Consider the following 26,887-nt stretch of genomic DNA (forward strand, 5'->3'; position numbering starts at 1 on the left):
TAGTATTGTGACATGAGTATTTTTATTTTTATTTTTTATTTTTACCTTTATTTTACTAGGCAAGTCAGTTAAGAACAAATTCTTATTTTCAATGACGGCCTAGGAACAGTGGGTTAACTGCCTGTTCAGGGGCAGAACGACAGATTTGTACCTTGTCAGGGGATTAGAACTTGCTACCTTTTGGTTACGAGTCCAACGCTCTAACCACTAGGCTACCCTGCCGCCCCGAGTATGAAGTTGTAATTCTGGTTGTTTGTTGTAGGGACTCCTGAAACAACCAGCAAGCCAGGCTGTTGTCTTGTGGAAACAGTGGATGTAAAGAATCTAGCTAGCTAAAGCATTTACTGCAAATTGAGTGTACAATTGTGTAAGCTTGCCTTGCTTATATTTGCCATGCAATGCATATGGATGAAATAACGTAGCTAGCTGTGTTCTTGCTTATTGTGCAGTGGAGTATAACAATACCTGTATGCCTATGGATGTGTAGCTAACGCCAGTTTTCAAGCCGATCGGTGTATGGATCCAAACGTTTGGCATACATATTAGTTCAGAACCTAGCTATGAACCTTAGCTATCATAGCCAGTTGTATCAAATTCAAAACAGTCTGAACGACATTAATGAAGCCTATGGATTGAGTAGAATATAATATAACTTTGTGCCAAGGATTCAAGTCGTAGACAAGTTATTACCATGCATGAGATCCCCACATTGTAGCCTGTACATTTAATATATTCACTGATCATGTACTCTACATTGGCAAATAAAGGTGCATTTCAGGTATGAATGTCTTTGAGGTTATTTTTCAGTCATATCCAGTACTAGGAGTATCACATTCCAGTCTTTGAATGATGCTGTGTCTGCATGTATGTATTATAATTATACACTTCAACAGTGTTTACCAATCCTGGTCCTGGGACATCAATGGTTACACATTGTAACTAATAGACTAGAAACAGGATTTAACTAGTTAAAGGCTGATTTGTAATTAATATACAGAAATAGAATTTAAAAAACCATACACTACAAATCCTATGCATCATGCAAATACTCTAAATCCGGTTAATCTCAATATCTAATGCCCTTCATCTGCATTGATCTGATAAACACAGGATATGTGTAGTATTTCATCAAATGAGACTTAATTTCAACCAGTAGAGAATGTGAAACCCTTTATTGAAAGAAGTTCATTATCCAAGTGTTCTAAATACATGCATTATAAATATTATACATACAAGTTCAATCTGTACTTCAATGCACATCTGTTGTGCATGACAAAAACAGAGGAAGAAAGAGGTGGCAAGAGGTAAGAACATAGGAGCAGGGAAGGCAGCATATGATTAATGAATCAGTGCTACCCAAATATTCTCTCAGTTCATCACAATTACATAATAGTGTCTCTCGTCGGCCCAAAGGTTATCTTAAGAGTGGGTGAGGTGGCGATGATGGGACTGGGTGTTGGCATCCTCTCATCAAAACATATCTGCAGATGAGACAGATGGAGAGAAAGAGCATGTTTAAGCCTTGTTTTTATTTTTATTCTAACATTGTTAGTCATCATAATCATCAGGAGTTGACATGCAAAACTGACCTTGGATCATTAACTCGGACTACTGCATCTCTATCTGTATTTCAATGTAAAGCATCTCTTTAATAATACTTCCTGTTGACCTGACCAAGTGACCGCTCACCTCTGATCATGCCGTGCCCTCTATGTAGCCAGTTCAGATGCGGGAGGGGTTCACCGACATAGCTGATATAACCTAGAGGATTTAGGGAGAAGAGGAGAGTGGGATGAAGTGAAGGAGAGATACTGTTATTGAGAAAATAAGGTATTTAAAGAGACCGTGTTCTAACAGGAATCTGTGTGTGTGGCCTCACCTGGTGTCTGCACCACACTAAGTGGCTGCATAGTACTTCATGCTGAAAATCATGAACGGGCACACCAGGACAAACAATATAGTCTAGTTTTAGAAATAATGAAGTGTCTTACTATTCTCCATGGTTGGCCCTCTTGCCTATTCCTTGAAGGTGGAAGGAGCTACAGATATATTTCTCCTCTGGCACACGGCGGCAAGCTGCAGATCCCCTCCCGGTTCTCGTGTCCATCCTCATGAAGTTATGCAGGGCACCGGTAGCCTTCACACACCTGAATTCCTCCATGAGGCAGTCCCAGATGGCCCTGGTCACCCAACCTTGCAGTGCCCTATACGTTAACTGTAGGCAATCATTTTGAAGGAATCTCCAGTTACAAGGTTTGTGTGTGGAAGGTAGGAATGTGGAAGACAATGTAATTATTAGACTTTTACATCACCAGGTCATTGTGGATTACTGAAGTATAATATCCCTGATAACAAATCATAACATTGGATTGATAGATATGTGCGTGTAACAATAACAGGATCATATCAAGGATAGCATCACAAATTAATACATAATTACCACTTGAAGCTTGATGATGAGTTGATCATTTGACTCAGCTGTGCAGTGCTAAGGCAAAAACAAAAATGTGGGCATATTAGAATCAACTATTAAAGACTACCAGACCCCACAGGATTCTCCAATTACATTGAATGAACAACAGGACAAAATACAAACCCTCCAACCCAAAAAAGTATGTGGTGATGGTATCCTAAATTAAATTATCAAATATACAGACCACAAATTCCAATTGGCTATATTTAAACTTTTTAACATCCTCAGCTCTGGCATCTTTCCAAATATTTGGAACCAAGGATTGATCACCCCAATCCACAAAAGTGGAGACAAATTTGACCCCAATAACTACGGGGGATATGCGTTAATAGCAACCTTGGGAAAATTCTCTGCATTATCATTAACAGCAGATGAAAACAATGTACTGAGCAAATGTCAAATTGGCTTTTTACCAAATTACCGTATGACAGACCACATATTCACCCTGCACACCCTAATTGACAAATAAGCCAAAACAAAGGCAAAGTCTTCTCATGCTATGTTGATTTAAAAAAATCTTTAGACTCAATTTGGCTTGAGGGTCTTCTATACAAATTGATGGACAGTGGTGTTGAGGAAAAAACATACAACATTATACAATCCATGTACACAACCAACAAGTGGGGCTGGGTGGTGAGACAGGGATGCATCTTAAGCCCCACCCTCTTCAACATTTATATCAACGAATTGGCGAGGTCACTAGAACAGTCTGCAGCACCCGGCCTCACCCTACTAGAATCTGAAGTCAAATGTCTACTGTTTGCTGATGATCTGGTGCTTCTGTCCCCAACCAAGGAGGGCCTACAGCAGCACCTTGATCTTCTGCACAGATTCTGTCAGACCTGGGCCCTAACAGTACATCTTAGTAAAACAAAAAAGTTTCCAGGAACAAGAATACAAATTCCATCTAGACAAAAACAAATATGTATTATATACACAAACACATACCTCGACCTAAACATCAGTTATAGAACCCATTGTCACATGAAATGATGCTGGAGATACAAAGCAGGTACGGGGAGTAAAACATTTAATAAATAACGGACATGTAACGAGACAGGAACAGCGTCAGCAAACAGGTAACAAAGACAAAAAAACATTTAATGCAGCAGCGGGGAACAGAGCAAGGGAACTGAGAAATATAGAGGAGGTAATAAACAGATGAGTGAGTCCAGGTGAGTGCAATATCGCTGATGCGCGTGACGAGGGAAGGCAGGTGTGCATAACAGATGATAGGAGTGAGTGATGTAGGGAAGCCTGGCGCCCGCAAGCCTCGGGGGGGCAGATGTGACACCCATTGTCCTTTATGGTTGTGAGGTCTACGGTCCGCTCCCCAGCCAATAATTCACAAAATGGGACAAACACCAAATTGAGACTGCATGCAGAATTCTGCAAAAAATATCCTCAGTGTACATCGTAAAACACCAAATAATGCATGCAGAGCAGGATTAGGCATGTGCATGTGCATGTGACAAATAAAATTGGATTTGGTTTGATTTAAGCCCTGTATACCTGCTTCTAACATGTGTCCTGCATCCTGATCTTGTCCATTTACACCTATAAGATCTGATCACAGTCAGACCCCAATGCGTCTTTTAATCATGTACACCCGTCTAAAAATGTGGGCTAAAACACAAATTGTAGGACAAAGGATACATGTTAAAACCAGGTATAAGTAAGGGCTTAAGTAACACAGCAACATGGATGGTGCTAAATACTTATCCCACAGGACACCAGTACAAAAAAGTATGAAAATGTATGCACTCACTACTGTAAGTCGCTCTGGATAAGAGTGCCTGCTAAATAACTAAAATGAGATATAATATAAATATATAAAAATATGAAGAAATAATTTTTACAGTGTAATCACACATTTAGTCCACCAAGTAGGTTTTTTTTTAGTTTAAGAAAACAAAAAGTGCAGCGAGGTGCAATAAACCCACATGTCAGACATGGCCTTCACTTTGTGCTCAATTTTAAAGTCTTCATGTATTTCACTTAACTTGGCAGTAAATCACATCATACTGTAGGTATGACGTCCTCCCAGTCTTGCACAAGCCAAAGCAGCTGACTCCCTCTCCAAGGTGTCCTCCTCGATCCAGTGTCATGTAAGGCCGAAGAAGCATCTGTTATGGGCAGACCAGATGTCTGCTGTGCAGGGGTGGAAAAAGTACTCAATTGTCATACTTGAGTAAAAGTAAAGATACCTTCATAGAAAATGACTCAAGTAAAAGTGGCCCAGTAAAATACTACTTGAGTAAAAGTCTAAAAGTATTTGGTTTTAAATATATTTACGTATAAAAAGTAAATGGAATTGGTCAAAGTTCTGCACTTAAATATCAAAAGTAAAGTATAATCCATTTAAAATTCCTTATATTAAGCAAACCAGACATCATTAAAAACATTTTTTTGACGCATTACCAGGGACACACTCCAACACTCAGACAATTGACTTACGAAGCATTTATGTTTAGTGAGTCTGCCAGATCAGAGGCAGTAGGGAGTGACCAGGGATGTTCTTTTGATAAGTGTGTGAATTGGACCATTTTCTTGTCAAAATGTAATGAGTACTTTTGGTTGTCAGAGAAAATGTATGGAGTAAAAGTACATCATTTTCTTTAGGAATTAATTTTAGTAAAAGTTGGCAAAAATATAAATAGTAAAGTCAAGTACAGATACCCACAAAACTACTCAAGTAGTACTTCAAAGATGTTTTACTTTACATCACTGCTGCTGTGGTGCAGACTAACTTTATGCTCTGGAGTTTGGTGGAGAGAGCTTCTTTCATGGACTCAAATTCCCTTTCTATCTGATGCATCAAAGTCTCTCTACACAACTCTTCTCCCACCACTGATTCCTTCTACTAGCTTGGGGGAATGAAGGCACCTCTTCTAGTGAAAAGGATTTCACATCCTCTACGATGAAGTCAAATACCCGGTGATTAACCTGGCTTTGTTAGGTGTGTGGTCCTCCTGGTTATAGTTTTGCTTGTTTCAATGGTGTACAAGATGTCCCTTTTTGGCCATCTGTAGATGGCTGTGCATCTCTCCACTCCTCCATGTCATCTGGTTGCCTTTTCCTGCTCAGGTTCTTCCATTGATTTTTATGCATCCTATGAAAAAACTAAATGCAATCACTTAATTATGACAATACAGTATAAGTAAAATAACAGTGGAGTGAGAACCTTGTTATTGTTTCAATTAAGGATTGTAGCTTTACCTAACTTTTGTCCACCCTTTTGAAACGTATGTTTCACTCTCTATAGCCTGCCCCTGTCTGATAAACACAGGGCTGGGATTGGAACATGTAACCACTCACACATGGACAAAGCTGTGAATGCAATGATGTCTATGGTGGTTTATATTGTTTGTATAGAAATACTCAAATATTTATTTGGGTTGAAAAACAATTGAACAGCAGGAAAACTGCAGTGTGGCTTTATTGATTAGGGTAGCATGGTACTCTGAAACCATAGCTAGCTAGCTAACTAAGTTAGCAACAACCCTGACAGTGAGCATCTTGTAATGTTGGGTTACAGAGTGCAACTAACGTTAGCTTTCAAAATGTTTTTTTTTTGTACTTTTGATTTAGCGAGCTAGGTAGGCTATGTAGACCAGTAAATTTCACCTAACTATCTACAACTGATTTGTCTAAGTTAAAATAGATTTAATTAAATTGTTAACAAATTAGCACAATATCATACTTGTTATGGTATCTTGTTAACTACAGTAGCTAGCATCCGACAGAGCAACCTTAAGTGAGCAGCATAACACCTACATAGTGTAGGAGAGTTGGCAAGCAAATTAGCAAACTAAACAGGCTAGCTAGCTAGAAATCTGACTAAGTAGCTAGCTAGTACTCTCTGAAATCTCCGACCTATACCGGAAGATTGGTAACATTATGAAGAAAACCTGTCTGTCTCTAGAGACTAGCTAGCTAAGCAAGATAACGATCCACACCTGCCAATCGTCATCCTTACCTCTTAAGTGTTTCTTCAGGTTCGAAGTCGAGTCTCTGGATGTCGACAGCAGCTTTACTGTGGGAAAACATAGTTTGCATTGAACTGTTACATTTACTGCCCTTTTCTTCTCTAAACACATTGTTCTTTGGAGTGCCATCCCCCAAAATGTACTGCGTTGGATTAGGGTAATGTACTGCGTTGGATTAGGGTAATGCACTGCGTTGGGTTTGGGTAATGCACTGTGTTGGGTTAGGGTAATGCACAGCGCTGGGTTAGGGTAATGTACAGTGTTGGGTTAGGGTAATGCACTGTGCTGGGTTAGGGTAATGCACATCGCTGGGTTAGGGTAATGCACCGTGTTGGATTAGGGTAATGCACTGCGTTGCGTTAGGGTAACACACTTTGCCGGGTTAGGGTAATGCACTGCGTTGGGTTAGGGTAATGCACGGCGTCGGGTTAGGGTAATGCACTGCGCTGGGTTAGGGTAATGTACTGTGTTGGGTTAGGGTAATGCACTGTGTTGGGTTAGGGTAATGTACTGTGTTGGGTTAGGGTAATGCACGGCGTTGGGTTAGGGTAATGTACTGCGTTGGGTTAGGGTAATGCACTGTGCTGGGTTAGGGTAATGTACTGCGGTGGGTTAGGGTAATGCACTGCGTTGGGTTAGGGTAATGTACTGCGTTGGGTTAGGGTAATGCACTGGGTTGGGTTAGGGTAATGTACTGCGTTGGGTTAGGGTAATGTACTGCGTTGGGTTAGGGTAATGTACTGCGGTGGGTTAGGGTAATGCACTGCGTTGGGTTAGGGTAATGTACTGCGTTGGGTTAGGGTAATGTACTGGGTTGGGTTAGGGTAATGTACTGCGTTGGGTTAGGGTAATGTACTGCGTTGGGTTAGGGTAATGCACTGGGTTAGGGTAATGCACTGTGTTGTCGCACCATACCTTTTTCTTTTGTGACCGTGTAAGTTGCTCAGGCGGTAAGATCAAAGAGGTACTTTTTCAGTTAATTATATGATTGACGTTAATATGAAAGGAAAAAAAAATATTCTGAAATGATCCCTTCTATATTTGAAAGTAATCCTAGAATTAATTATCTACTTTTAAAAATGTTTTTGCTGGTATTGTAATGGCTTACAGTTATTGTTTTTGTAATGCATTATATGTAACAGATTACATCATACTCTGTTAATAATCATAATCTGTTACTCCCCAACCCTGTCAAGCTCCATATAACGCATTTCAGGTAAAATAACAACCCAATGTTTATATCCCAGGACAAATTAGCAAGCAAGCAACAGCAAGCAAACTATCTAAATTGCCATAATCTGTCCCCAAATTAATATAGTTAGTTCAGAGTTCGTTTTGATATTTCAACCTGCGTGTCCTGATCGCGTCTGGTGTGGATGGACAAAATCAACATGTGCGCAATTGCCCGGTCGAGTCAGCATGTTAGAAATAGCCCAAAAACCTGCAACCCATGACCAATACATTTTCACCCACAACATCGTTTTCAAGGTAGCCCAATTTGGTGGGAAAACTGCAAACATGACAACACTGGCTGGGGAGAGACAGAGGTGGGGGTGGGGTGGGGGGCAAGAGAAAGAAAATAAAAAAAAGATATATATAGAGAGAGTAAGAGATGGAGAGGAGAGGAGAACCTTACCTGGGAAACTTCTAGATGAGAGAGAGCAAGAGATATTGCCCTCCAGGTAATGTTATCTATTAATCCTAATACTGGAAGGCAGCTCTCTTCTGGCCAGGTTCTGTTGCTAGTTTGTTTATTGTGAGAGGTTGTGAAGTAGTATGGATTGGGAACAGCTCAAATTCAAATCCAATCATTTTAATTTTGGGTCAAATCAAATCCCCCTGACCTTGGTCATTCGCATTAGCGTTCTTTATATTGAAGCCATCTGTAATCAAACTGGATAGGTTAGGGGGTATCTAACAGCACAATCTAAGGCCACTGTCTTACCAAATGAACCTGCTCAGAGACACAGAGAAGATGCTGTTGGCAGAGCAGCTACGTATTTGCCAGCTGTGTGATGTCTGTGTCAGCGCAATGTCAGTATGCTGGTGTGTGTTGGGGGTGTGATACTCTAGTGTCATTAATTAATTGAACAGTCAGTGGAATAATGAAAGAGCTGTGTAAGCGTCATCCATGTTTAGATATGCGCATCACACTGATTCATGGTGCTCTTTGGGTACACTGGTGGCCATGTTGGGTGTACCATTCGGATCAACTCAAATTCTATGGTCCTGACTCCTGACCCTACCTGTGTTCTTCTCTCCCACCCCAGGTAGAGCCAGCCTGCATGGGAAGGCGTCTCTTCAGATCGACCCAGTGCGCTCAGAAGACCAGGGCTGGTACGAGTGTAGGGTCCTCATGTTGGAGCAGCAGTACAACACCTTCCACAATGGCAGCTGGGTGCAGCTTACAGTCAATGGTGAGTTGCTGGCTGCATCCCAAATAGCAGGGCCCATAGGGCTCTGGTCAAAAGTAGTGCACTATATAGGGAATAGGGTGCCCAATATGGAGAATGACCAAATATTGGTGAATGGGTTTCTACAGTGTAATCTCATCAGATGTGTGTGCTTGAGTGATTCATGACAATGTTCACCTCATAGCTTGCTAACATTCTAAGCCGTCACGGTTTTCATTGTTTTACCTCAGATAGCTTTACTATAGCTAACTACATTCTGAATATTTTGTCAGAACATTCCTTCTCTCTGACTCGACAGTCAGATACAGTAGAGGTGACAATGACTTGTCTGTCTGAGATTTCAGATTTACTGTGTGACTGCTGATTTGTTTTATCACTTGTCCAGTCCGATGTTTGGCTTTTTACTAATTGTATGTGGTACTGTACAATCATTTGTCTGATTTTAAGGCCATTTCCCTGTAGTCAATCTGTCTATGTTTATTCTGAGATGCCAAAGCTATGATGAGTGGCAATTAGGTATTCTTTTAGATAATGCCTTTTCAAGAACATCACACAGACAGACATATTTCAGATTGCCTTGGGGATAAGGGGATGAGAAACTAGTGAGAAGTGGAATTGATTGTGGCCTGTTTGACACAGTTCCAGCAGGGAACATCTGGGATAGTCTGGGAGCAATCAAATTGATGACCAGACGGGGAAATTATCTGCATGTTTGCACTTCCCAGAAAGGTCCCATTGGGTTAGCAGCTAGCTGCTTCTATCTATGTAATGTGTTCCAGTACATTGTTCAAGACCAAAACCATGTATTTATAGAGTTGGGACTTTTAGAAGGTTGAATAATGTTCTAATTGTAGACATTCAGTTACATAGCATTATTCAAATATTCTCCATGTAATGTTAATGGGGTGCTAACATGGCTGTCATAGAATGTTGAAGTATCATACCGAAACTTCAATGTCCCAACTCTCTAAATGCATGGCTCTGTTCAAGACCATCTAGAGTCAAGTTACAATGATGCCATGATCTTTACAATTTTATCTTCTGAAAACCAAATCGGTTTTATATTCGTATTTTCTGATGTGTTCTGATTGTATTCATTTGGTCAGATCTTATAATAGACAATAAAAAATACTTGTCTTGGAGAAATGGAATGGAATTGAATTCCACGCTGCCATATTTAATTCAGATTGCAGCTAAATTGTAGCTGCAGCATATCTGTCCATTCCAATTATTTTGGTCTCTGCTGGTGTTATTGAGATCTCCCATTTGGCCGCCCTCCGGATGGATAGAGGTGGGTAGTTATTTCTCCATACGATTTAAATGCAGTGGTTTCCTTTGTCATTTTTTAACATTAAACAGTTTTTTCCCCCCTCCAGATAGACACCTCACAAGGACTGAAGATATTATTAGTGTGACAGTTTGCAGTTTATACTGTCAGGTTCACACACTCAAAATATATTTTTGGTGTGTGAACTTATGCTCACTGTCTGTGTGAGGCTCATTCCTATTCTCATCGTGAACTTTCTAATCTGTAACTGATTGTATATGCATATACAGTATACTTGACATTGGATGAGGTTCAACATATGTTCACTGTAAACCTAATGGTCACTATGAAACTGAAAAGGTAGTGATTAAGAAGAGGGAGACTACCAATGTGTCAGTGTGTGCAAGCTTGCATCTATCTACACACTGTGTATTTGTGTGTGAGATCATTGCATGTGTGTAAGGGTACGTTTGCGTTTGGCTGTGGCTAAATGAGTTCTCTATCTGCTGAGTTACACTCGCGGTTGCCCTGCCAGGGAGTGTCACCTGCGGAGCCTCTAGGGGGGTGGGAGGGAGTGTGTGAACATCTGTGTGTGTGTTTGGTTTGAATGGCTTTCTGTGAAAGTCGGGCGGGCACACTGCATCTCTATGGCCGGCCACATCAGTGTTCACGCTCAACTCACTCACTCGCTCACTCACTCGCCTATGCTCTCCAACTCTCCTACTCCCAGTCCCTTACACTATCAGTGAGTTGTCTGGATAATATGTTTGATGTGTCTTTATCCTGTGTGTTGGAACCCGTTTTTGGTGTCTGAGTTCATATAAAACAAGTCTAAAAAAACGTGTTTGTCCATAGTTTGTTTACAGCAGTGTAAGAGCAAAGGTGCAGGACATAAGGGTAATGCCTTGTTTTCCCAATTGGGGACTGTTGGGGCTAAACCTGAAGCCAAGCTCTCATGTATACTGAAAGAGCCAGAGAAAAATGGCTGGCAGTGTTTGTGCTTGTTTTGAGACATCTGTGTGTTGAATTGACATTCAGAGGCCTCATCGTGGCTGTATGTCCCCTCAAAGGACCTCTGTTGGGAAGGCAGGTGCTCTCCTGGCCAGGCTTCATCACAGATACTAAAGGCAGCCATTTCCTGGGGCCAGTGGAATCTACATATGATACACTCCTTGCTTTGACTTCCTGTTTGCAGCCCTCTACTTCCTGCCAAACGGAGAGAGGATTCATGCCCACTCAGTGGCAGGTGTCAGATGACAAGAACTTGTGCCCGAAAGACAGAGAGGCCACTGTGGTGCGTCTCCTCTCCTCCTCTCACCCTCTCCTCCCTTCTTAGTTTAGTATCAATTAACAGTATGCTAATAAATCAGCAGCTTTTGGATAGAGTGAGAGAATACGTCAGTTAGAGAAACAGTGAGTGAGAGATTGTGAGTGTCAACTCACACAGCTGCAGTAACTTCAGAGACAAATAGTCTGAAGGGGATCCCTTGTTGCCTTGAGGGAAAATGGTTGTTGGGTTGCGGATGGAAAGTAGAGTACAGTAAACAGTAAAGGGCTAAATATATGCTGCAATTCAATAAAAATGCATCCTGATCCTTTCGTGCTGTAAGTAGTAGTCCTCAGGGAAAAGACGCTCTCTCACTCTGGCTGCCTCTGTACTGTAAATGTTAATTTTGTCTGAAATCTACTCATAAAGGGAAATCAAAGAAAAACGGTATAAAAAACTGTGCATCCCTGAAGAGCAGTCTTCCAGGGGGCAGGAGAAAGAGAGATGGCGAGAATGAGGGAGAAAGAGAGGAAGGAGGAGAATCAGAGTGAGGAGATGTCGGTGAGCAGGTATGGAGCTCTAAGGAGGCCTATCTGCTCGTGTGGAAAGGTCTACAGATGGGAGTGGTGTGAAAACAGAAGCATCTGAATCCAGGAATATAGGAGACTTGAAAATTAGGAAAGTAAGGCGAGATTGTGATGTTCAACTTGGCTTTTTTTTTTCTCCCAAGTTCCCCACTTGATGACACTTACGTACTGATGTGTTGTACCTGATCAGCGGAAAGAACTCCCCTGTCAACCATTCCGCTCACAGTAAATGCCACCTCCTGCTTGCCACCTACTTAGTGTAAATTAATGTTAGGTCATCTAAACCACATTATAGATGTGAATCAAAGATGTAGACCTGTTCAGTGAAAATAATCTACTACAATCCACAAAATGGTTGCCGATAAAGCACACTTGCATTGTAAATCACTACAAAAACCAGAGGGGGTTGCTTACAAATGTTCAGAAAGGAATGTATTCTAGTATACTTGCAGAATGACAATACCCATTGAGAGAATGCCTGGAACAGTTGTTAATAAAAAGATTGAATGGGATCTTAAGCACATTAATTTCATATTATACGATTCAGTAGGACGTAACATATCAGTGGAAATGGAGGACATGACAGTACCACCCCCAAGGTCAGGGCGTGACAGTACCATCCCCCCCCCTAAAGGTGCAGACTCCGGCCGCAAAACCTGAACCTATAGGGGAGGGTCTGGGTGGGCATTTCTCCGTGGTGGCGGCTCTGGTGAGGGACGTAGACCCCTCTCCACCTCTGGCTTGGCCCACTTAGGTGGCGCCTCTAGAGCGTTGACCCTCGCCGCCGACTCCGGACTGGGGACCCTTGTAGCGGGCCCCGGACTGAAGGGCGCTTTTGGAAGCTCCGGACTGAAGAGCGCCTCTGGAGGGTCCGGACTGGAGGGCGACTCTGGAGGGAGGAGACGCAGAGACAGTCTGGTGCGTGGGGCTGCCACAGGGCCCACCAGGCTGGGGAGGACCTACAGGAAGCCTGGTGCGTAGAGGAGGCATCGGATGAACCGGGCTGTGGGGGAGCACTGGAGCTCTGGTGCGCAGCCTTGGCACCACTCCTCCAGGCTGAATGCCCACTTTAGCCCGGCCCCTCCAGAGTGCAGGCGCAGGTCGAACCGGGCTGTGAGGGAGCACTGGAGATCTGGTGCTTAACACTCGCACCTCTCCATTAGGCTCAATGCCCACTTTCGCCCGGCACGGGCGGAGCACAGGCATAGGACGAACTGAACCCTCCCAGCGCCCCGGAGACACAGTACGCAGAGCCAGCGCAGAATAACCTGGGCTGAAACGGCACACCGGAGACAAAACGAGCTGAGCTGGCACAATCCGCCCTCGCTGGATGCCCACTCTCGCATGGCACTTGCGGGGGGCTGGCATATAGTGCTCCGGGCTATGAGCGCGCACTGGAGACACCGTGTGCTTCACCGCATAACACGGTGCCTGACCAGTAACACGCTGCTTCCGGTAAGCACGGGGAGTTGGCTCAGGTCAATCGCCTGACTCTGCCAATCTCCCCATGTGCTTCCCCCCAAAATATTTTGGGGCTGCCTCTCGTGCCTGCTGCGCTGCCTTGCCTCATATCGCCGCCTCTCAGCTTTAGCTGCCTCTAGTTTTTCCTTCGGGTGGCAATTTTCCCCAGCCTGTCTCCAGGGTCCCTGTCCGTCCAATATCTCCTCCCAAATCCAAGAGTCCTGAACCCTCTGCTCCTCGTTACCATGCTGCTTGGTCCGTTTGTGGTGGGTAGTTCTGCAACGCTATTCGTTGTCTGAAGAAGAGGAATCATCGGACCAAAGCGCAGCGTGGTAAGTGTTCATGCTTGGTTTATTAAAACTGAACACTAAAACAAAAGTAAACAAGAGAATAACCAGAACAATCCTGTAAGGTGCAAACACTAAACAGAAATTAACTACCCACAACTTTCCCACCTGTGGGAAAAAGCTACCTAAGTATGGTTCCCAATCAGAGACAACGATAGACAGCTGTCCCTGATTGAGAACCAACCCGGCCAAAACAAAGAAATACAAAAACATAGATAAAGGAACATAGAATGCCCACCCAAATCACACCCTGACGAAACCATAATAGAGACATAAAAAGCTCTAAGGTCAGGGCGTGACAGTCACCGGTAGTCTCTATACAGGAGCATTGTGCAGTGAGCGGCCAAGATGGAGAGGCAGATGTCTAGAAATGCTAATTGGTGTGTTTGTTTACTCCCCACCATGTGTGTGTGCAGTTAGAAGTCAAGACAAGACTCCCATCGGCTAGCCATGACCCACTTGGGTAGAGAGAGTGTGATCCTCTCTTCAGCTAAGTTTAGTTCAAGTTTTATTGTAACATGCACAAGTACAGTGAAATACTTAACTTGCGAGCTCAACCCAACAGTACAGTAATCAATGCTTATAAAATACTAAAATTCTGTAAAATACAAAAATATACTGTATATAATAAAGAAAACATGAGAAATAAGAGAAGAAGCTATATAGAGGGTCAATGCCAATACCACATTTACAATGTGCAGGGATAATGGAGTAATTTGAGGTAGATATGTACATGTAGGCGGGGATTAAGAGAAAGTGACTGGTAGCAGGATACATAATTCTAATAGTCAACAGTATGGCAGCAGCATAAGTGGGTGGGTGTTTGTGTTTGTGTGTGTGTGTAAGTGTTTGAGTGTGTGAGAGTGTCAGTATTAGGCGTGATAGGTGGATATACATGTAAATGTGGCTGTTAACAGGAATATATAAATACTTATGGTAATAACTAGTGGTAATATATACAGTGATTTTGTTGTGTTACAGCCTGAATTCAAAATGGATTAAATATATTTTTTCCCTCACCAATCTACACACAATACCCAATAATGACAAAGTAAAAATATGTTTTTTTCTTTTTGATAACTTAATGAAAGTGAAGTGCAGAAATATCTCATTTGCATAACTATTCATACCCCTGAGTCAATACTTTGTAAAATCACATTTGGCAGTGATTACAGCTGTGTGTCTTTCTCGATACGTCTCTAAGAGCTTTCCACACCTGAATTGTGCAACATTAGCCAATTATTATTTTAAAAATTCTTCAAGCCATAGATTTTCAAGTAGATTTAAGTCAAAACTGTAACTCAGCCACTCAGGAACATTACCTGTCTTCTTGGTAAGCAACTCCAATGTAGATTTGGCTATGTGTTTTAGGTTATTGTCCTGCTGAAAGGGGAATTAATCTCCCAGTGTCTGGTAGGAAGCAGACTGAATCAGGTTTTCCACTTGGATTTTGCCTGTGCTTCGCTCCATTCCATTTATCAGTATTGTATTTGCACCAAACATAACACTGTATTTAGGACAAAAAGTATATTACTTTCACATGTTTTTCAGTATTACTTTAGTGCCTTGTTGCAAACAGGATGCATGAGTTGGAATATATTTATTGTGTACAGGCTTCCTTCTTTTCACTCTGTCATTTAGGTTAGTAACTACAACGTTGGTGATCCATCCTCAGTTTTCTCCTATCACAGCCATTCAATTCTGTAACTGTTTTAATGTCACCATTGGCCTCATGGTGAAATCCCTGAGCGGTTTCTTTCCTTTCCGGCAACTGAGTTAGGAAGGACGCCTGTACCTTTGTAGTGACTGGGTGTATTGATACACCATCCAAAGTGTAATTAATAACTTCACCATGCTCAAAGGGATATTTAATGTCTGCTTTTTAAACATTTTACCTACCTACCTACCTACCTACCTACCTACCTACCTACCTACCTACCTACTTTATCTACCAATAGGTGCCCTTCTTTTCGAGGCATTGGAAAACCTCCCTGTTCTTTGTGGTTGAATCTGTGTTTGAAATGCAGAAATGTACAGAGATAAGGTGGTCATTCAAAAATCATGTTAAATACTATTATTGCACACGGAGTGACTCCATGCAACTTATTATGTGACTTGTAAAGTAAATGTTTGTCCTGAACTTATTCAGGCTTGCCATAACAAATGGGTTGAATACTTACTGACTCAAGGCATATCAGCTTTTAATTTTTTATTAATTGGCAAAAATGTCAAAAAACATAATTCCACTTTGACATTATGTGGTATTGTGTGTAGGCCAGTGACCCAAAAAATCTCAATTTAATCCATTTTAAATTCAGGCTGTAACACAACAAAATGTGGAAAAAGTCAAGGGGTGTGAATTCTTTCTGAAGGCACTGTACTAGTAGTAGGATAAATAGATGTATACTAATGGTAACGGCAATCAATGAACGGCAACGTAGTGGTACTAGTAAATCTAATCAATAATCATTTTAGCAGCAGCGGAGGTGTGAGGGGGAGCAGTAGTTATTAGCCATTTAACAGTCTTATGGCCAGGGGATAGAAGCTGTTTTAGGAGTCTGTTTGTCTGAGCACCGATACCGTCTGCTGGACGGGAGCAAGGAGAATAGTCCATGTTTCCGGTGGCTGGAGTCTTTGGCAATTTGTGGGGCCTTTCTTAGACACCGCCTGGCATGTACATCCTGGATGGCACAATACTGCTGCTGCTGTTTAGAACCAGAGTTACCTTGAGATATCAAATGCAGAGAATGCCAAGAGTGTGCAAAGCTGTCATCAAGGCAAAGGGTTGCTACTTTGAAGAATCTCAAATATAAAATATATTTTGATTGGTTTAACACTTTTTTGGTTACTACATGATTCCATATGTGTTATTTCATAGTTTTGATGTCTTCACTACTATTCTACAATGCACAAATAAAAATAAGAATAAAGACAACCCCTGGAATGAGTAGGCATTGTCACAGCTTTAGATTGGTACTATAGTGTAGCAGCTAGTTAGCTAGAAATAGATGATAAAGGATACTAGCGAGACCCAGTAACAGCTGTGCAGTATGCTGTACTAATTGGTTTTATTAGTGGCTGTATTATGTTCGATGGTTGTGATATTATGCTCTTTGCTGGGTTCATATAGAGCAGATCAGGTAATCTTTGCCTAAATTGAATAGGGAACACATTTCTTAGAGTACATTTTAAGGATTTATCAATGTGGGGCTGCAGGTAACCTAGTAGTTAGACCGTTGGGCCAGTAACCGAAAGGTTGCTAGATTGAACCTCTGAGCTGACGGTAAAAAGCTGTCGTTCTGCCCCTGAACAAGGCAGTTAAGCCACTGTTCCTAGGCCATCATTGTAAATAAGAATTTGTTCTGAACTGACTTGCCTAGTTAAATAAAGGTTAAATAAATACAATTTTAACAGACATTCCTCATCCCTGTGTAATGCTGGTTAGAGATACATGGGCATGAAGACATTTGATAGGCTGTTCATTTAAAGACTATGCCACATCCCTGAAATTCCCAACTTTTTAATACCTTCAAGAAATTAAGATATTCTCAGTGGATAGAAAATATAATAATAATATAATAATAATATAAATAAATATGCTAATTATGTTTTTTTCTTTCCCAAAGCCCCTCCCACTTTTACAACCACGCCCCCACAGTATGTGGAGGCCAAGGAGGGGGGCAGCACACTGCTGACTTGCTCCGCCCAGGGAAACCCCAAACCCATGATCAGCTGGCTGAGGGAGGGGGAGGAGCTTGCAACCAGTGGAAGATACAAGGTAAGACAAACTGGGCAACAAATTTACTGTACCTCGGGCTACAAATACATGCCCTTTAAACCTTGAATTAGCAGTGAAATGGCCTGTGAAAGTGACTCTATTTTAGGTCAGTAGAAATAAAACATGCAGATTTGTCCATTTTCTGGGCTGCCATGACATTCTTTGATATTTAGGGAAATGAGCCTTGAAGGTATATGGATTCCAGATCATTTAGCCCTTTAAGGTCTTGGAGTCATTCAGATGTGAAGTTGAAATCTTAGATATTATACATGTCTTGCATGCTTAACACCAGCCCCACCCCAGCGCTTCTGAGGATGTCACTGTTCCTGAAGTTTTTTGTTGTTGCTATGGAACAAAGTACAGTAAGCACTGAATTGTATGGAAACATTCAGAACAACTGAACAGTATGGAAATAATCAGAACAACTGAACAGTATGGAAATATTCAGAACAACTGAACAGTATGGAAATAATCAGAACAACTGAACAGTATGGAAATATTCAGAACAACTGAACAGTATGGAAATATTCAGAACAACTGAACAGTATGGAAATATTCAGAACAACTGAACAGTATGGAAATAATCAGAACAACTGAACAGTATGGAAATATTCAGAACAACTGAACAGTATGGAAATAATCAGAACAACTGAACAGTATGGAAATATTCAGAACAACTGAACAGTATGGAAATAATCAGAACAACTGAACAGTATGGAAATAATCAGAACAACTGAACAGTATGGAAATATTCAGAACAACTGAACAGTATGGAAATATTCAGAACAACTGAACAGTATGGAAATATTCAGAACAACTGAACAGTATGGAAATAATCAGAACAACTGAACAGTATGGAAATATTCAGAACAACTGAACAGTATGGAAATAATCAGAACAACTGAACAGTATGGAAATAATCAGAACAACTGAACAGTATGGAAATATTCAGAACAACTGAACAGTATGGAAATAATCAGAACAACTGAACAGTATGGAAATATTCAGAACAACTGAACAGTATGGAAATATTCAGAACAACTGAACAGTATGGAAATATTCAGAACAACTGAACAGTATGGAAATAATCAGAACAACTGAACAGTATGGAAATATTCAGAACAACTGAACAGTATGGAAATAATCAGAACAACTGAACAGTATGGAAATATTCAGAACAACTGAACAGTATGGAAATAATCAGAACAACTGAACAGTATGGAAATAATCAGAACAACTGAACAGTATGGAAATATTCAGAACAACTGAACAGTATGGAAATATTCAGAACAACTGAACAGTATGGAAATATTCAGAACAACTGAACAGTATGGAAATAATCAGAACAACTGAACAGTATGGAAATATTCAGAACAACTGAACAGTATGGAAATAATCAGAACAACTGAACAGTATGGAAATATTCAGAACAACTGAACAGTATGGAAATAATCAGAACAACTGAACAGTATGGAAATATTCAGAACAACTGAACAGTATGGAAATAATCAGAACAACTGAACAGTATGGAAATATTCAGAACAACTGAACAGTATGGAAATATTCAGAACAACTGAACAGTATGGAAATAATCAGAACAACTGAACAGTATGGAAATATTCAGAACAACTGAACAGTATGGAAATAATCAGAACAACTGAACAGTATGGAAATATTCAGAACAACTGAACAGTATGGAGATATTCAGAACAACTGAACCGTATGGAGATATTCAGAACAACTGAACAGTATGGAAATAATCAGAACAACTGAACAGTATGGAAATAATCAGAACATCTGAACAGTATGGAAATATTCAGAACAACTGAACAGGATGGAAATAATCAGAACAACTGAACAGTATGGAAATATTCAGAACAACTGAACAGTATGGAAATAATCAGAACATCTGAACAGTATGGAAATATTCAGAACAACTGAACAGTATGGAAATAATCAGAACAACTGAACAGTATGGAAATATTCAGAACAACTGAACAGTATGGAGATATTCAGAACAACTGAACAGTATGGAAATATTCAGAACAACTGAACAGTATGGAAATATTCAGAACAACTGAACAGTATGGAAATAACTGAACAGTATGGAAATAGAACAACTGAACAGTATGGAAATATTCAGAACAACTGAACAGTATGGAAATAATCAGAACATCTGAACAGTATGGAAATATTCAGAACAACTGAACAGTATGGAAATAATCAGAACAACTGAACAGTATGGAAATATTCAGAACAACTGAACAGTATGGAGATATTCAGAACAACTGAACAGTATGGAAATATTCAGAACAACTGAACAGTATGGAAATAATCAGAACAACTGAACAGTATGGAAATATTCAGAACAACTGAACAGTATGGAAATAATCAGAACATCTGAACAGTATGGAAATATTCAGAACAACTGAACAGTATGGAAATATTCAGAACAACTGAACAGTATGGAAATATTCAGAACAACTGAACAGTATGGAAATATTCAGAACAACTGAACAGTATGGAAATATTCAGAACAACTGAACAGTATGGAAATATTCAGAACAACTGAACAGTATGGAAATAATCAGAACAACTGAACAGTATGGAAATATTCAGAACAACTGAACAGTATGGAAATATTCAGAACAACTGAACAGTATGGAGATATTCAGAACAACTGAACAGTATGGAAATATTCAGAACAACTGAACAGTATGGAAATAATCAGAACAACTGAACAGTATGGAAATAATCAGAACAACTGAACAGTATGGAAATATTCAGAACAACTGAACAGTATGGAAATAATCAGAACATCTGAACAGTATGGAAATATTCAGAACAACTGAACAGTATGGAAATATTCAGAACAACTGAACAGTATGGAAATAATCAGAACAACTGAACAGTATGGAAATATTCAGAACAACTGAACAGTATGGAAATATTCAGAACAACTGAACAGTATGGAGATATTCAGAACAACTGAACAGTATGGAAATATTCAGAACAACTGAACAGTATGGAAATAATCAGAACAACTGAACAGTATGGAAATAATCAGAACAACTGAACAGTATGGAAATATTCAGAACAACTGAACAGTATGGAAATATTCAGAACAACTGAACAGTATGGAGATATTCAGAACAACTGAACAGTATGGAAATATTCAGAACAACTGAACAGTATGGAGATATTCAGAACAACTGAACAGTATGGAAATAATCAGAACAACTGAACAGTATGGAAATAATCAGAACAACTGAACAGTATGGAAATAATCAGAACAACTGAACAGTATGGAAATAATCAGAACAACTGAACAGTATGGAAATATTCAGAACAACTGAACAGTATGGCTAGGCTATATCCTTTCACAGACAAGCTTCCACAGACTCCAAAACAATGTGTGGTGCCAGAACAACAACCTCTCCCTCAACGTGATCTAGACAAAGGAGCTGATCGTGGACTACAGGAAAAGTAGGGCCGAACACACCCTCATTCACATCGGGCTGTAGTGGAGCAGGTCAAGAGCTTCAAATTCATCTGCGTTCACATTACTAAGGACATATCATGGTCCAAACACACCAAGACTGTCGTGAAGAGGGCACTACAACACCGATTCCCCCTCAGGAGACTGAAAAGGACCCATTTGGCATGGGTACTCAGATCCTACAAAAGTTCTACAGCTGCACCAGTGAAAAGGGCTCCTTAACAGCGTCTACCCACAAGTCAGAAGACTGCTGAACAATTAATCAAATGGCAACCGGACTATTTGCATTGACCTCCCCCCCATTTAAAAAAATTATAATTATGCTGCTGCTACCCACTGTTTATTATCTATGCGTAGTCACTTTACCTACATGTACATATTACCTCAATTGCCTAGACTAACCTGTACCCCTGCACAGCCTCGTTATTATTATGTTATTGTGTAACTTGTTCTTTTTTTCTCTATAGTTTATTTAGTAAAAATGTTCTTAAGTTTTACCCGGGGTGGCAGGGTAGCCTAGTGGTTAGAGTGTTGGACTAGTAACCGAAAGGTTGCAAGTTCGAATCCCTGAGCTGACAAGGTACAAATCTGTCGTTCTGCCCCTGAACAGGCAGTTGACCCACTGTTCCTAGGCCGTCATTGAAAATAATAATTTGTTCTTAACTGACTTGCCTAGTAAAATATTTATTTTATTTTTTGTTTTTCTTAAAACTGCATTGTTGGTAATATAAGCATTTCGAGGTAAGGTTGTATTCGGCTCATGTGACAAATACGATTTGAATTGATCAGTTTAGACAAGTCGAAAGACAACAATTTACAGTTGTGAATGCTACACACTTGTGAAAATATATGAAGAAAATAAAAATATGCATGTTCCTCTATCTTGGTACTCAGACTGGCTGTAGACAAGTCTATACAGTCTGTTTCATAAGTCATGTTCAAGCAAGGAAGGCAGTCTATAGGTGTGGTTGTGTGTGCTGGAGGAAATCTTCAGCACACACCACCATCTGCCTGAATATATGTGAGACTGCTGTCTGTCTGTGCACTTTTCACTGCACCCAGATTGCAGATCGAGAAGCCCTTAATTGGACTGTCTTGCATGTCTGTGATTGGCCAGGAGCATCTGTCAGTCAGGCTGCAGAATCCTGCAGAGGGCGGGTCCTTGAGTGGAGGAAGAACAGTCCAGGCGTGTCAAGCCTCGGCTGCACCCCCTCTCTCATTTGTCATGTTTTGCGTTAGTGTTCCAGTTTTCTTTAAGGAACCCTGTGAACCATGGACAACCCCCTCTCTCATCCCTCTCTCAGCCCCCCTCCATATTTCAGATGGAGTAAATCCCTGAGCTTGCTGAAGGCTGCACCTAACATTTGGAAATGATGTGTGATGTACAGGAAGTGACAGCTATCCTCATTCCTGTGTCATAGTTTATGTCACTCAGCGAGCTGGCGCTCTGTCTTGTCCCTCTCTCACCCCTCTCTCATCCCTTTGTCATCCTTCTCTTAGCCAGTCACCCTTCTCTCATCCTTCTTTCACCCATCTCTTTCATCCATCTCTTTAACCCTTCTCTTTCATCCATCTCTTTAACTCTTCTCTTTCATCCATCTCTCTCACCTCTCTCTTATCCATTCTCACCCCTCTCTCTCACCTCACTCTCTCTCACCCCTTTCTTTCACCCCTTTCTTTCACCCCTCTCTCACCTCACTCTCTCGCACCCCTTTCTTTCTCCCTGTCTCTTTCTCAATCCCCCTCTCTTTCACCCCTCTTTTTCATCCATCTCTCTCATCCTTCACTCTCATCCTTCACTCTCACCCCTCTTTCCCTTACCCCTCTCTCTCACCCCTTTCTTTCACCCCTTTCTTTCACCCCTCTCTCTCACCTCACTCTTTCTCACCCCTTTCTTTCACCCCTCTTTTTCATCCATCTCTCTCATCCTTCACTCTCTCATCCTTCACTCTCTCACCCCTCTCTCCCTTACCCCTCTCTCTCACACCTTTCTTTCATCAATCTCTCTCACCCCTCTCTTATCCATCGCTCATCCCTCACTCTCTCACCCCTCTCTCTCTCACCCCTCACACTCTCTTGCCCCTCTCTCGCCCCTCTCTCTTTCTCTCTCTCACCCCTCTCTCATTCCTTTCCTCAACCCCTTTCATATCCCTCTTGCTAACCCCTCTCTTCCCTCTCTCACCCCTTTATCATCCCTCTCTCTCACCCCTCTCAGGCTCCCATACCACAGCCTCGTAAAAGGTCAGAGTTTAGACTTTAGATTATTGGTTCTATGCTCTCTATAAAACATACATTCCTACCAAAGACAGAACCTCAACCCTGCCTTGATTTTGGTGTGCCATTTCACTAGGTTATGCTTATAAATACCATGTCTGTATGTTTGCTCTGTCTCGCACAAACATGTCCACCCCAGGTGCATGATGGAAGTCTGACGGTGCTGGGGATCACTCGGAACGACAGAGGGGCGTATACGTGTCGAGCCTTCAGCGACCAGGGAGAGGTGCTCCACACCACCCGTCTGCTGGTCCAAGGTAAGAGGGCAACGGTCACACTGTAATGTCACAGATGGGTGTAACTTGAAAGGTTGTTATGGTGGTGTGAGGGAGAAATCATGACTTTTCTCAACTGAGGTGCACACTGATTATTGAGGATGAGTTTTGAGGAGAAGATTCCTAGGACAATTGCTGGCTGAATACTGAAAGAACAGTTTGTCCTGACTTCCTGAAAATTCCCTTATCAGTTCATCTTTACGCTATTTTTACCTTACACCTGCTTTTAAACATCTATTACATGCCTACAGCTATGCAGTACTGTGTCTAGATTGTGTTTAAGATGGAGAAATTAAGTCCTGCCTCTCTCTACTTAAACAGTCTCTGTTTCCTGCCTTTGTCACAGTATGCAGGGTTAGTGTTTGGTTTTATCAGTGTGGTAATATGGTTTAGTCGGTATCAGTCAATAATCTTAAATCCTCTCCTGACCTAGTCTGTGGCTACTGCTGCTGCTGGTGTGTGTGCATATCACTGTCTGTCTGAGGCATACATCACTGTCTGTCTTCGGTCCATTAACCAGGCTCTCTCTCGGCTAGACAGACACAGAACTGGGCTCTGCTCTGCTCAGATAGATGGATCTGATACAGGCTTCCTCCACTTCCGGCCTTTGCCTCTATGTCTACATCAAACACGCGCACACACGTGCACACGCACACACATTCTCTCTCTCTATCAAAACCAGCACTGGATGAGTTAACAGGCTGTACATTAGACGATGGAGCAGGTTGGTTTTATGGTAGGCTTGTTAGGTTTAATGGTGGGGTAAAGATGTGTCAATTTCAGCCAATGTCTAAAAGGAGGATGGGCAAGAAGTCATTGGTTACATCTAGGATTTTGAGTAAGGTTTACTCTACTGACCCCTCTAAACACACTCACACACTGCATGCACATGCCTGACAATACAGGAAGGGGAGGGTTGTCTAGAACAGCTGACAGGTGAGGGGAAAGGTTTCAATTCATTGGTCTGACTGAAGCATCCTCATAAACCTCATACATGTCTTAGATGGTTTGAATAAGGCTTTTGCAAATCCAGAGTGAATTGGAATAAATCTGAGATATAATGATACATATGAGTTTTGTACACAAGCAATATTGTTTTTCACTAAGGAGTATCCATAAGCAGGCTCTGTGGAAATGTGCCAGTGAAGTTGTCTAAGGCTCTCTGAGCAATTACAAGCAGCTATCGGAGGAGTCGTGATTCTCACTAAAGTGATCTGTTTTTATTTGTTCTGTGACTTAACCACTCTTTCAGTAGTCCCTCTTGATGTATAAAGCTATTGTGTATTAAGGAAGTAACCAGGAGGCTTGTAGCTGGGCCCACTTAAAAAGACAGCTTACGTTTCACTGTCTGTAATATAGTACAGAGAGCAGAGCAGCAACCTCAGGGCACTGAGGGCTCATGTTGTGGAGGCATCTGCAAGTCTGGCAACCAAGTGTGTGGTTCAAGTTACAATATGTATGCTTACTGTATCTCATAGGCTACTAGAGAGAAGCTTTTGCCAGGGGTCTTGTCACGGCTGTGTGGAGATACGGACCAAGGCGCAGCGTGCTCGGAGTTCCACATCTTTATTTTTTGTCAAACTTACAAACAACGAACCCATAACATAAGCTGTGCACTAACTCAAAACAAGATCCCACAAAACACAGTGGGGAAATGGCTGCCTAAATATGATCCCCAATCAGAGACAACGATAAACAGCTGCCTCTGATTGGGAACCATACCAGGCCAACATAGAAATAAAACAACCTAGATTACCCACCCTAGTCACACCCCGACCTAACATAAATAGAGAATTAAAAAGGCTCTCTATCAGGGCATGACAGGTCTACTGTACCTATTTAACAATAAGAAGATGCTGAATGGGTCATAAGATAATATTTCAGTATCCATATCTACACTGACTAAAAATATAAACGCAACATGTAAGGCGTTGGTCCCATGTTTCATGAGCCGAAATAAAAGTTCCCAGAAATGTTCCATACACAAGAAAATCTAATTTCTCTCAAATTTTGTGCACAAATTTGTTTACATCCATGGTAGTGAGCATTTCTACTTTGCCAATTTAATCCATCTACCTGACAGGTGTGGCATATCAAGAAGCTGATTAAACAGCATGATCATTACACAGGTGCACCTTTTTCTGGTGCCACTATAAATTGTGCAGTTTTGTCAAACAACACAATGCCACAGATGTCAGTTTTGAGGGAGTGTGCAATTGGCATGCTGACTGCAGGAATGACCACCATGGCTGTTGCCAGAGAATAAAATGTTAATTTCTCTACCATAAGCCGCCACCAACATAATTGTAGGGAATTTGGCAGTACGTCCGAATGGCCACACAACTGCAGACCACGTGTAACCACAACAGCCCAGGACCTCCACATCTGGCTTATTCACCTGTGGGTTCGTACGAGACCAATCATCCGGACAGCTGATGAAACTGAGTTTGCACAACTGAAGAATTTATGCACAAACTGTCAGAAACCATCTCAGGGAAGCTTGTTGTCCTTACCAGGGTCTTGACCTGACTGCAGTTTGGCGTCATAACTGACTTCAGAGAGCAAATGCTCAACTTCGATGGCCACTGGCATGCTGGAGAAGTGTGCTCTTCACAGATGAATCCCGGTTTCAACCGTACCGGGCTGATGGTAGACAGCGTGTATGGCGTCGTGGGCAAGCGGTTTTCTGATGTCAACGTTGTGCCCCATGGTGGCGGTGAGGTTATGGGATGGGCAGGCATAAGCTATGGACAACAAACACAATTGCATTTTATTGATGGCAATTTCAATGCACAGAGATACCGAGATCCTGAGGCCCATTGTGCCATACATCCACCTCTATCACCGCAAGGCTCTACACAATTCCATGTAAGCTGAAAGTGCCCCAGTTCTTCCATGGCCTGCATACCCACCAGACATGTCACCCATTGAGCATGTTTGGGATGCTCTGGATCAACATGTATGACAGCGTGTTCCAGTTTCCGTCAATATCCAGCAAATTCGCACAGCCATTGAAGAGGAGTGAGACAACATTCCACAGGCCATAATCAACAGTCTGACCAGCTCTATGTGAAGGAGATGTGTCGCGCTGCATGAGGCAAAAGGTGGCCACACCAATACTGACTGGTTTTCTGATCCACGCCTCTAACTTTTTATAATGTTCCTGTGACAAACATGCATATCGGTATTCCCAGTCACGTGAAATCCATAGATTAGGGCCTAATGAATTTAATTTAATTGACTGATTTCCTTATTT

At 41.5% G+C, this 26,887-nt stretch overlaps 1 protein-coding gene across 6 annotated transcripts in view; it reads left to right on the forward strand.

Annotated features, from left to right (window-relative positions):
- The window catches only part of LOC118359962 (protein turtle homolog B-like), a 78,409-nt gene that overhangs the window by 25,645 nt on the left and 25,877 nt on the right, over nt 1-26,887 (forward strand). For all 6 annotated transcript variants that reach the window (XR_008137851.1, XM_052519904.1, XM_052519868.1 and 3 more), the window contains exons 3-5: nt 8,733-8,879; nt 17,432-17,583; nt 23,496-23,613. Coding sequence is in view for 5 of the 6 variants with exons in the window: in XM_052519904.1 (XP_052375864.1) it covers nt 8,733-8,879; nt 17,432-17,583; nt 23,496-23,613 (417 nt within the window). In the remaining variant the exon portion in view is untranslated. The remainder of the gene's footprint in view (nt 1-8,732; nt 8,880-17,431; nt 17,584-23,495; nt 23,614-26,887) is intronic.

This window comes from Oncorhynchus keta, chromosome 1, assembly GCF_023373465.1.
Source record: "Oncorhynchus keta strain PuntledgeMale-10-30-2019 chromosome 1, Oket_V2, whole genome shotgun sequence".
NCBI lineage: Eukaryota > Metazoa > Chordata > Actinopteri > Salmoniformes > Salmonidae > Oncorhynchus > Oncorhynchus keta.